We start from the raw sequence: 13,012 nt of genomic DNA, 5'->3' as shown, positions 1-13,012 counted from the left end.
TTGAGAATGGACTGTCCTGTTGAGAGGAAGAGGAAAGCCAACATCATGCAAGTGATCATCCTTCCATATTTATGCCAGACTTTCCTGATACTGTATGTGGTGCTCCACAGATGCCAGGATTTTTATTTGCAAAGGTTTCTATACTTCTGATTATGCCAACATTGAAAATATATATATCACGGTGGCGAAGAGTATACAAATCATCAATAAAATTAGATTCACAAAACTAGTACAGAATACATCATTTTATAGTCCAAAACATCTGTGGGGCACCAGGTTGGGGGAAACTGCCATACACATTGACTCCTGGCTTTCCAAACTGTCTTCTCCAGCATGATTTCATAAAATGCTTTTTAAATTATCAATGTGCAATTTCTGTAAAAAGCTACAGAAAAACTTTACAACATTTTATCTCTTCATAGAGGACTAAAATGTTGAACAACCCCAGTTTTTGCTGTCATTCCTTATCCCTCTCTGCTATAATAAAAATAACTTGTCGATTTTCTTTCCATTACATCATCTGAGAAGCAGCAAAAACACGCCAAAAAGTGGCAGAATCAAGACTTTAACTGTATTATTGTTGGGGCGTAATCTGAAACAGCGTCAGCAAAGCAGTTTGCTATCTGGCATAGGAATTGTTTTGTTTTCTATGTTGTCCCAACGGAGTCATGAACTAGAAAATTAAATTATAAATGGAAAATTACCATAGATAAATATTCCCAAATGTATGGACATATTTGTGAGGACAAGCTATTTTTATTGATGAATCACATAAATAATGCTTTTTTAAGATTTCTTGTGCTGTTTCCAAGCCCACCTCCCTCCCAAACGATTACAACTTGACTGAAGTATGATAACAATTTCCCATTTCACAACTGCTGACAATTGTGAAGAACATGCCGGCATTTCAGTAACTTGTTAATATTTAGTCAAGAGCTGATTTTTTTTTTCATACTTTAAAACTGTCGGCTTAGAATTGTGAGCATGCCTGGAAGGCTATATAAGTCCCTCAGGCTGTTGAACATGATGCCTAAATGCAGCCCTTGTCATGTCTACCACTGAATACCATCCGCTTTCACAGGATTCTGGGTAGAAATGATGGGAAACCACAGATGATGGACTTGATGGGTTTTTGGTCTGATTGAGAAGGACGCTCTGGAGATGTGGTTGTGAATAGACCACAGAAGAAGAAGAAGAAGAAGAAGAAGAAGAAGAAGAAGAAGAAGAAGAAGAAGAAGAAGTGGAGGAGGAGCTTGGATTTGATATCCCGCTTTATCACTACCCGAAGGAGTCTCAAAGCGGCTAACATTCTCCTTTCCCTTCCTCCCCCACAACAAACACTCTGTGAGATGAGTGGGGCTGAGAGACTTCAGAGAAGTGTGACTGGCCCAAGGTCACCCAGCAGCTGCATGTGGAGGAGCCGAGACGCGAACCCGGTTCACCAGATTACGAGTCTACCGTTCTTAACCACTACACCACACTGGCTCCCCAGCATGTCTGGGGAACCTGTGGCCCTCAGAGAATGTTGGGGTCCAACTCCAATCAGCTGCAGTGAGCATACCAATGGTCACAAATGATGGGAACTTGAACATCTGGCAGCCCACATCTTTCCCATCCCTGGACTAGAGGAATTAGCTCACCTGTGCTGAACACCTGTGCTGACAAGATAGCTATTGTGCAGCTTCCTGAATTAGTTCAAGAGATTGCACCTGCTTTACTACAGTTTTTATAATCTTGTTGGTTTTTTTCTTTTTTCTTTTAAAAAAGATCAAAATATTAATCACCACTGGTAAAGAAATGGTTTGGATGATGAAAGCTGCTCTTGCAACATCATCCCTTCATGTTCCCTACCCTATCATTTTAATTCCTATTACAGTGGTACCTCAGGTTACATACACTTCAGGTTACATACACTTCAGGTTACAGACTCCGCTAACCCAGAAATAGTGCTTCAGGTTAAGAACTTTGCTTCAGGATGAGAACCGAAATCGTGCTCTGGTGGCGCGGCAGCAGCAGGAGGCCCCATTAGCTAAAGTGGTGCTTCAGGTTAAGAACAGTTTCAGGTTAAGAACGGACCTCCGGAACGAATTAAGTACTTAACCCGAGGTACCACTGTATTTAAAAAATAAGGACTCTCCAATCACGTTAATGCTCTTTTCTATATCCTTAAAGGCCAGCAAAACATCAAGATGCTCAGGAATTAGAGGAGAAGGGGGATATTGCAATTTAATCCTTAATGTTGGGAACTTAGAGATGATGAGGGGATGCTCGAAGAGGGAATATATTTTCCTTGGCTGTGTGTCTGTGAGTGTCGATGCTGCTCTGCACCATGTGACTTTTTCAGGCTAGGTCAGAAGTTAATTGCTATGAAAATACATTAAGGTTACTTTATTTACTCGAGTTGCTTCTTATCAGTGCTGCTTAGGGCTCTGATGTCCAGTGCCTATTGAGACCAGTTCATGTTTTGCTTGTTTGACACATGGCTCTTTCCTTTTCTTAGATCTGCCAGAGTTCATGTTTACAGCTTAATGTGAGGGAAGGCCCAAAGGAAACATGTATCAAACTAAACTAGGGTGGATGTGGTCAGTTGGTGGCGGCATCACCTTCTTTCCTTGGGATGTAGGCCACTACTATGGCAGCAACCCAGGTTTCAGAGACCCTGAGATCTTATCGATACTGCAAACTTCCTGTACCTCCATTAATTCTCTGTTGTCCATAGGATTTTCTCCTACCAATCATTGCGTCCCCATGTTTTCCTCTTCCTCAGTCTGGATTTTCAGGGATACACTGAGAAGAGGGTATGATAAAATCTGGACTGAGAGAGGGGGAAATGTAGGAAGGCAGTAATTTAGAGCAGAACATCATATAGATAACAGAATTAGCATGGGTGCAGGAAGCTTACTATCCCTGTTAAACAACAGAATGGGTGAGCCCTAAAAAATGTTGTTTATGCAGAAATCATAAATAAAAATTTTAAAAGGGGGGGGGGGAGAGAAATGTAGTTCCTATGGAATGGTGTAGGGAGGGAATTATCTACCTGCAACCACAGCAGCCAAGTAAGGAGGTTAGGAATTGAGGAGTGAGGCATAAGGAAATAAAATAATTTCTTACTTCTATTTGGAGAGATCTTATTTCTTTCTGCCTTTTTTTTTTTTTTTTTTGGTTGTCCAGCCTGAGAGGGTGCTGTTGTGTGCTTGAGCTGGGGAAAAGCATCGGCTGCCTGGGGTTCTGCCTTTGTGCTGGACTATCAGCTTAAAAGGGAAGCCTTGGCTATGCCCGCTTCTTTTAGGGGTGGTGTATAAGGCCAGAGAGTCCTTCCGCCACCGCAGTGTAGCTGGGTTGATATCCTGGAATATTTCAATGGTGACTTTGCCTGTATTTTAGGTTTCTAACGTTCCGTAGTGCTTTGGAAAGAGTGTCTTTGGGCCTGTAGTATTCAAAGCGAATCACCACATCTCTTGGGTCTCCCCCAGTTCTGCTTCTGCCTCCTGGAACCTGGTGAGCTCTTTTGATGTCATTGAGGGACAGTGGTATGTTTAAGTTCAGGGAGAGTATCCAGTCATTAATGAAATACCATGTCCTCCACTTCCTGGTTCTCCGGAAGACAACCGTTTTTCCTCCTGTCGCTGTCTGGTTGTTCCTCCAGCTTCATAACTAAAACTTTAGTCGACATTTGTAAGAGTTGGATCTCAAACTGGTTGCTTAGAGCAAGATTGTGTGCACAGTTTGTTTTTTTACAAAATAAATAAATTGATACAGTGGTACTTCGGGTTACGTATGCTTCAGGTTACATACGCTTCAAGTTACAGACTCTGCTAACGCAGAAATAGTGCTTCAGGTTAAGAACTTTGCTTCAGGATGAGAACAGAAATCGTGCTCTGGTGGCAGCAGGAGGCCCCATTAGCTAAAGTGGTGCTTCAGGTTAAGAACAGTTTCAGGTTAAGTATGGACCTCCGGAACGAATTAAGTACTTAACCCGAGGTACCACTGTGTTTAGTTAGAAAGCATATCCAATTTCTGCTCAAATGGAGTTAGCGCTGTTTATAGGGCCTGCCTTATTTTTTTAATGTACTCATCTGAGTCTCTGCCCTCATCCATTGTGGCAGCTATTTTCCCTCCTTTGGGGGCCTTCATGTTGCCTTTAGGCTTGTGACTGTCAGTGTCTGAGGCCTCTCCCGAAGCCTCAGGCAGAGCTCCCTCTGTTTCTTCCTGAAGAACTAACTTGCAGATTTGCTTTTTGGTCCCTGTATTCCTTGGATCATCACCTTGCTGAGGCTTGTATGAAACTTTTTGATTAGATGTCAGTAGGATCCACTCTGCTTCGATTTTGTCCCAGGGTGATTGGAGACACAGAATTATGCCGCCATTTAGCTTTCCAGCTAGCCATGCCCCTAGGCAAACAGACCCAAGTGATGAAAAGAGCTCAGGATGTAGCTGGACTCTTTTGGAAAATAACTCTGAGAACTGTGCCAATCCGCCTCAGGAAGGCTCACCCAACGTTTTTGGTTTGTAGGGTGCTTTACAGTTCAATAGCTTGAACATACTGCAAAAGCTCAATGAACTTTTGTTTTAGAATCTTAAAATTGCCTTTTCCTTCCAGCGACGCATGGTAGCTTTTGTTTGTCTTGAGAGGAAATATGCCTTCCCTCTCGAGACAAACAAAAGCTACTATGCGTCGCTGGAAGGAAAAGGCAATTTTATTTAATTTTAATGGAAGTTGGGAATATGGAAATCTTAATATTTTATGCAACATTCGACAGTAACACATAAAATAGATTCGCAAGTAAACAAGATCAAGACTCATCAGCATCATGGCACAGGCAGGTTTAAAAGATGTACCGTCTGACAATGATTCCAACAAATAGCTCTGTCAGTTTAGTTGAATGGGTCCTTGTGGATAGAAGGATGCTGATAGCAACTTCAACTTAAAAGGCAAAACATCTAAGCCAATTTAAGCACAATTAGAAGAACATTTGGCTTGAAGAAGAGGAAACTGGTACTTCTGTGTCCTGCAAGGTAATGCCCTTCAATTATTTCCTTAAAATGATTAATCTACAATTGAATCAGTTAAAGTTTGGAGTGGAGTCCTGGTTTTAAAAAAGTTTTCTTAACTTTCTGTACTGTCCCCCTCTCTTTCGAGTATTAATATTCTTACGAATGAACTTATGGGAAGTTGATGTCACAAATCGCCATCTTCCTTGTCTTTTCTAGGTTATAACAGCTGCTCTATCCCCATTCTTCTTTGAGATTGCAATGAATGTACCAACAGCCTGTTGGTAAGTATTTTGCGGGCGGGGGGGGGGGGGATAAAAATTATGGCTGTTCTGAATTTGCTGTTGGATTTCCAAATTATGTTCCTTAATTTCTTCTGATTTTAAACAAAAACAGTTAAGCAACATTTTGTACAATAAGAAGCTCACAGAGTACTTTACAATATATAATCATACATACCATAGTAACAAACAATATTTTCCGCACAGTTAAAAGGCCATAGGTCTAGGGGAAGAGGAATGTAGAATGTGATAGGACACATCAAAATGGCTACTTTGGGGAAGGTGCATGGACTATGCACAGCAAAGGAATACCAGGAACACCTTTCATTGGATAGGAGAAAAATTGTACAGAAATGCCATTAGATTAGCATTAATATATATAGAATCATTAATATAGATAGAAAGAAGGTGGCTAAGGGTGATGAGGATAAAGGTTTATAAAATTAGGCACGGAGTGAAGAAACTGGAAGAGGTTCCACACTCCTGATCTAGAGTGGAGGTTTTCAAGCAGAGGCTGGACAGCTACCTGGTGATGATGCTCCAGCTCTGGATTTTGTGCACCAAGGTGAGATATCTTACAGGACCTCCACCAATTCTGTGATTCTTGTTAGGGACATTAAGGTTTTGCAAGCATCCAAGCAAGTGAACAGTTAATTTCAAACTAGGGCTGGTAGCCAGTATATCTGCAGTGCTATGATATGGTATCATGCATAAGATCTGCTGAAGTTCAAGTAAGTGTTCATGGAAAGTTTGCAATTGGGTCTTTCTCCAACATCCTTCCCCACAAAGTAAAATGGCAGTATTTCTAATATATTTTATTATTCCAGGCTCATGAGGAATAATGATATCATTATAAAATGGTTTGCACCATAATGGTTATGCAAGAGCTTGCCTTTTCAGGAGCAGTGGCACTTGCATAATTTGCAAAAACAGCCTGGTGGTGAAGCTAAGAGTTTAAATGGATGTAATGCTATTAAAATCCAGACAGCTTTGCATGGTTTGCCGTGTAAAAATGCCCTCTTACCAATAAAAACTACAAAAGTTTGTTTTATTTATAAAGTTCCATAAGGAGATTTGCTGTTTCATAAACTAAGCCTTGTGGCTTAAAATACAAGGTCATAACACTGAATTGTAGAAAAGGAAATGGAGCTGAGCCAGCGATTTGTGGATTCTTCTTGTTGAGTGACTTAAGAAAAGAGCTGGAGACACGACTTCCCCCTTGCTCAAGATGAATGAAGTGTGAGCTGACATCTTTAGAAACAAGAGACAGCTCCACTGAACTCTGCTACCTCTGGAGCCTTTTGTTCAAGCTGTGTTGTTTGCAAGATTAGTGCAGAGTAGGAAATGGTGATGGGAGAAGCGAGAAGCTGAGGAAGTGCCTTTGATGAATGTACTGCATGGACCGTTGTGTCATAGACCAGTCTGGCAGACTATTGTATAAACGGATAGGACATCAAAGTGATCCATCCAATTCAAGTCCCATTGTGAAGGTTACTTCCCAAGCTTTTCGTTCCAGAAAGAATAACTGACCGTTGACCATGCTGGCTGGAACTGATAGGAATTGGAGTCCAACAACTGGAGCACCAAAGGTTGCCTATTCTTGGTGTGGTGCCTAGATTGTTGTACTGGATAGATGTGAATTCAAATGCCAGCTCAGCCCCAAAGCTTGCTATACGACCTTGGGGCCAATCTCTCTCTCTCTCTGTCAGCCTAACATGACAGATGAGGATGTTGAGGATAAAGAAGAGGGGGTACCATAGGGGGCCACTAGGGGGCGCATTGGAAGATGGCCGACAATACCATCTCTCCGACCCACACGGGGTAATTAAGAGGCTGTTATGGGAGTAGGCAGCCTCCCTTGTTGCCCCAAGGAAATGGGGAACACTGCCCTTGCCTGCTGTGCCCATAAATCACCCCCTAATTCGAAAGAAGGGGGTGAGGGCCCTAGGCAGAATGCCCCCGTGTGGACCTTGGCTCTCCTGGATGCTGTCTCTGATCGCGCACTAGCTGCAGCAATTTGGAATAATTAATTACAAAAGAAGCAAATGCACATATTTCAAGTAAAGAAGGGGAGTGAAGTCTGCTAATTTAAGTGACCTCTGCGAAAGAAGATGACGGGTTGGAGAAACAGGAATATTTTACGATGAAGATACACCAAAGGCTGGGTATGTTGACAACGGGACTGAATGGGGGGGGGAACCTTTTTTACTTCCCTTCTATGTGATTTACAAGAACCCCTCCTCATTAGAATCGTCGGTTGAACTGACCCAAGCAGGATGATTAAGGTCTGTGTGGAGATAAACTTTAACCAAAAGTATGCTTTATGGAGATCGAGAAGCAATAAGAGCTTTTGGAATGGCGCAGCAATTAATTCGGAGTCGCCATCTTGCCAAAGGATTTATAGCCGAGAGAAGGAACGGACTTGTTTTCAGACTGCATTCCTGGTGAATCTCCTCAGAGGTTTTGAGAAAGGAGGCAGATTGGTGAAGATTAATGACTCTAAGACTGTTTTGATGTATGGAAGTGATGTTACATGGAAAACGTCTGGATATGGCTACTGGATAAAAAATAATAATATCCACGCAGGATTACAAACTATCTAACCAGCTTGTGGAGACTATCAGAGGTCACAAAGAGAAAGGAAAATATATGAAAATAACAACAAGAGTTGTGGAAAAACAAGAAGCAAGGACTGGATAGTACTGTGAACATCATAAGGTTAGATTTGTGGACATTAAAACAGCAGTAAGAAGCAAGAAGTTGCTTGGATCCCCTTCAGAACTTGAAATATGGGTACCCCCAACAAAAATTTAAAATTCGGCTGTGTAATTTGGAATTTATGTAATTTGGTTTGATTTGATGTGATTGGTCGGTTAATAAAAAATTATTCTTAAAAAATAAAAAAAGAAGAGGGGGTACCATAAATGGTGCGATAAAATAAAAAAGAATTCCAACTAGCTACATTTCAAATAGGCTCTACCATTTCTCTTTTTTACTTTCTGCAATGATCACCAAGCAGTTTTCTTATCTGAGAGCTATTCACGGAGCAGACGTGCACAGAGATTGAGCCCTAGAAATTATTGTGTGTTTTCTCTGACTCCAAAAGCATAAAGGCTTAGGTCCAAAGAACTGCATCAGGCCTCTCCTTTTCCTTCCTGATGCAAAGAGCTACTCTTTAAGGGTCAGGGAACCCTCTGAAACAGTTTGTGATAGGACATGAGAGAGGATCTTCAGAGAGATGAATTGGGGACTGCATTCCAGTGAGAGATCAGATCATGAGATGCTTTGGATTCAAGCCACTATGTTGACCATGTGTGGAGAACATCAGCTCTGAAGGCCAAATGAGGCCCCTGGATGCTCTCCAGACCCTCCCCAGCCTTGCTTCACCCTCCTCTAATGTTTATTTCCTGGCTGGACTGTGTTCTGGAACCGATAAGGACTCTTGCTACTGCAAAAATGTAAAATTTACATTCATTGCTCCGCCCACCACTGGCGATGTTGGTCCCAAAAGGCTGTCCAGAAGGAGATGCAGCCTTTTTAAGAAGAGCATCATATGTAACATTAAATCATGGTTATTGCCACGTGCTGTTTTAGTTATTGATGTTTGCATCAGGCTTTACAGTGTAGTAGACAACAACTGTGTGATGTAGCAATTTTGTGTATGGTTATGATCTCTCTTGCAGCAGGATTTGACCCAGTAGAGAGATTGATGTTGACATGGACACATATAGGTGCAGGCATGGCAAGTACTTACTTTGTTATCCCCACATCATACTTAGAGCCATAAGAGAGTAATTACTTTTTTTTTTAAAAAAAAAAAGACCAATTCCTTGATCCAAACGAGTTATTCAGAATTTTCCTAGGTTAATCAAGATTCATCCATCAGGCACTGGGAGGACAAGTGGTATTCTAGAAGGAAGTAGCGCCCTAACTGTAACAAAGACCACCCCTTCCCTCTTCCAAGAGTGTTAAGGTTCATTAAATCAATAAATAGTTCATAGAGCTTTGTGATAGTTAGAGAGGACAGGACTGGAAGAAAACCCAGAGTATTATCAGAGGGCAGAGGGTGCAGCATTAATAGTCAAATAACATGTGGAGGCCCAAGAAACTCTGGGGCTCAGTGCTTGGAGTACCTTCTACATGTCAAACAACCTTGGCCGCCAAGATGTTCCCTTTCCCCATGCAGTTCAGCCATGCATGTATACAATTGCTTCTGGCATCCAGAAGGCTTTAATGGGTGGTTCCACAAAGGTGCCCTGACAGCCATTGTGCTCCTAAGTGAGGGACCAAGTTCCTGTCATCTTGAGGAACCAGGGGTAAGCAACTGGGATGCCATCATACTCTCAACAAATTACCAGTGGTTGTTATTCTATTACTTAAGGAACTGAAGAAATATCTCAGCATGAAAATTACCGACTATTTTGGCAATGCCATCCTGTTCGGTGAGTTTCCTATGAATTGCCCAAGTGAATCTTTGTTAATAAAGCTTCTCCTCTGCTTTCTTTAACAGTCTTTTACTTGGTGGATTTGCTGAAGCCTCACTGCTTTACATCGAAAGGACTGGCATATGAATATATAAGGAGAAATTATGAAGAAGAGAATAACCAAGCATTCCCATCAGGGGTAATAGTCAGTGACTGAAAAATCCAAAGCAACAGCAGTGAAGATGTGCAAACTGCAAGTGACTTAATTCCATATTCTTCTTTCTTCAGAGTCATAAAAATGTTATTAATAGCAGTGCAGAAAGTCAGGGCTCCGTTAACCTTTATATCAGCCAGGCTAAACTAAATTGTGCAGTCTCAACTAAACTAGATCCACTACCATAAAACCACCTGGGCATGCACTGCTGTAAGAAAGGTGCTTATCCTGCCCCCTTTCCAACCTTACTTCGAGTTCTGCACCATTCAGAATTTGACAGCTGTGCCTTTATCACAATATAAATTATAGGTCCGTAGTCTCACTTGTGAAGGGCGAATGGACAAGCTTCTTGGTCTGTGGCAGATTTCCAGGTGTATCTGGGTACAGGGAAGACTTGGTAGTATTTTGTGCTCAGTCTGGGACATGCATTGCCCAAGTGGTGTGCTTGCTGCTTCCTTGCTCTCCCATCATACACAACTCCAGTGAAACATGAAGAAACAAAACCACGTGGGTCTGCTCAGAAAGAAGACCTGTTTAATGGGATTTGCTTCTGTGTAAATGCGTAAGGGTTGCAATGTGAATCCACTGCGGAAATCTGTTTGTACGTGCTTGCAGAGGAAGAGGGCGCACTTTCTATGTGTTCTTGAGTGTGGACACAGACAAGCACAATGTCCAACAGCGCAATCGGACGTGTCTTTTCAGAATCAAATCCTACTGAATAGTTGTGTCATGATTGCAGCAGGAGGTGGCTAATTTTTGTTCCATGATTATAAGCAATTCCTACTGAGCCTTAAGCATGAGCATTTTGAAGACTGGCACTTGGGAGTATCTACATGAAAGCACAAGCAAAGCAACTGTTTCTGCCATACCTTGCAAATAGGTACCAGTTCTGCAGGCGTTCTTGTCAGAGTTTCCATTCAGTTTAAGGTTATCAACTAGGTAGCTGATGATCCTCCACTGATGTACAGCACCAGAACAGCTGTATTCTTTGTGGAACACTTCTTCTGTATGTTTTTTTAAACAAAATTAGGCTGAGTGACCTTTTTCACTGTGAAAATAAAACTGTAACCAGCATAGATTTGGTATACCCTCTTATAAGATGGAAGTATCACATTCAATTATTCTGTCTGCATAAAAAAGCTAAGAGATGTTTAGTTCAAGCTTTGGACTGGCCCCCACCCCCACTTACCCCAAATATCTGAAAACCAGAAACCACAATCAGATGTGTGTTCATAGACGCTGGAAAGCTCAGCTAATAGAAAAGAGTACTTTGAAGTGATAACTGATTAGCACAACAAGGCCATGTTGAATGTAAAATAACTGAGTAGTAAATCTTATTTGCATTTTTCAATGTGTCTTTTTTCTGTCTTATATTGTTATCTATTATACACACACACACAAAAGCATTTACACATCTTAAATTCCAATAGGTGCAATCTTTACAAGTATACAGTACAGTGGTACCTCATGTTAAGAACTTAATTCGTTCCGGAGGTCTGTTCTTCACCTGAAACTGTTCTTAACCTGAGGTACCACTTTAGCTAATGGGGCCTCCCACTGCCGCCGCGCCGCTGCTGCGCAATTTCTGTTCTCATCCTGAAGTAAAGTTCTTAACCCGAGGTACTATTTCTGGGTTAGTGGAGTCTGTAACCTGAAGCGTATGTAACCCGAGGTACCACTGTATACAGTTTATAATGCAAATCTATATATGGCTCCTTGGGAGTAAGTCCCGTTGAGTTCAGTGAGGCTTACTCCTGGGTTAGCATGCATTTGATTGCAGCCTCAGTCTTTGCTATGTATTTGTAAGTATACTGACCTTCTTTTGTTGTTTCCTCTTCCAACTTTGTTTCATTGGAATATAGGCAGTTTCCATAGCAATGTTAGCCTTCTGCTCTCTCCCACTCCCAGCCTTTTGGTTCTGGATAGCTGCCCCATCAAGGGCATTCAGATGCCATTATCGCTCTTCATATCCTCAAAAGGGTTGAATTATGTACTTTTTACTCAGTCATTAATCAAAAGCCTAATGCAAAGCAAAAATAAATAAATAAACCCCTACATGGTTCAAGCTTCAAAAGGCAATTATTTAGGTAAAGTGAAGCTTTCATTCAGGCTTGCAGCCTGTCAGTTTGGAATTGAGAACAAATCATACATCTATGATGGCCACAATATCATTATTATGGTGGTTGGGGAAGAACATTAGCTGCTACCTGCGAGTACAAAATGGGTCTTTGTATCTCACAACAGGTTGCCATCTTGTTTGGGATTTAAAGTTGCTCCAGACAACAGATCCGTGACTCATTTTGGTCTAGAAAGTTGCCTCCCATCATACACCCACCCACCCACCCACTCCCCTCTTCCACATGGCTGGGAAGCCTGATTAGCCAAGGAGACACACACACACACAATGTGGAAGAGCTACATATGAACAAGTGTGTAGGCACATAGGTCCCCTCTAATGTTTGCTGACTGTGTGGCCAGGGATATGATGCTAAAGGCTCCGTGTGAGAAACATTCCAAAACTGGTGCACATCTACATAAAGATATTAAATAGGATGTGGGTGGTGCTGTGGTCTAAACCACTGAACCTCGGGCTTGCTGATTTAAAGGTTGGTGGTTTGAATCCCTGTGACGGGGTGAGCTCCTGTTGCTCGGTCCCAGCTCCTGCCAACCTAGCAGTTTGAAAGCACGCCAGTGCGAGTAGGTACCGCTGTGGCGGGAAGGTAAACAGCGTTTCTGTGCGCTCTGGTTTCCGTCATGGTGTTCCATTGTGCCAGAAGCGGTTTAGTCATACTGGCCACATGATCCGGAAAGCTGCCTGTGGACAAACACCGGCTCCCTCGGCCTGAAAGCAAGATGAGCACCGCAACCCCATAGTTGCCTTTGACTGGACCCAGAGTCGTCCGCGACTGGACCAAATGGTCCAGGGGTCCTTTACCTTTACCTAAAGATATTAAGTGGGTTTCCCCAGCCACTCTGGGTGGCAATACCAATGTGTATAATTTATTGCACCAATTATATATAATTTATGCATCAAAAGCATAACCAAGCAGCTGGTTTCAAAGGGAAATAAACTTTCCTAATGAGATGCAGTGGAAGTCCTA

At 42.1% G+C, this 13,012-nt stretch overlaps 1 protein-coding gene across 3 annotated transcripts in view; it reads left to right on the top strand.

Annotated features, from left to right (window-relative positions):
• The window catches only part of TMEM241 (transmembrane protein 241), a 39,826-nt gene extending 28,564 nt beyond the window's left edge, over positions 1 to 11,262 (top strand). For 2 of the 3 annotated variants that reach the window (XM_083623625.1, XM_083623623.1), the window contains 2 exons: positions 5,212 to 5,276; positions 9,784 to 11,262. In XM_083623625.1, coding sequence (XP_083479751.1) covers positions 5,212 to 5,276; positions 9,784 to 9,844 — 126 coding nt within the window. In that variant the 3' untranslated portion in view covers positions 9,845 to 11,262. The other variant, XM_083623624.1, reaches the window with a different exon arrangement.
• Positions 11,263 to 13,012: the final 1,750 nt, after the last annotated feature.

Source organism: Podarcis filfolensis (genome assembly GCF_964270895.1).
Source record: "Podarcis filfolensis genome assembly, chromosome: 7".
Classification (NCBI taxonomy): Eukaryota; Metazoa; Chordata; class Lepidosauria; order Squamata; family Lacertidae; genus Podarcis; species Podarcis filfolensis.
The sequence above is the reverse complement of the archived record's forward strand: the minus strand, read 5'-3'. Positions and strand labels throughout refer to the sequence as shown.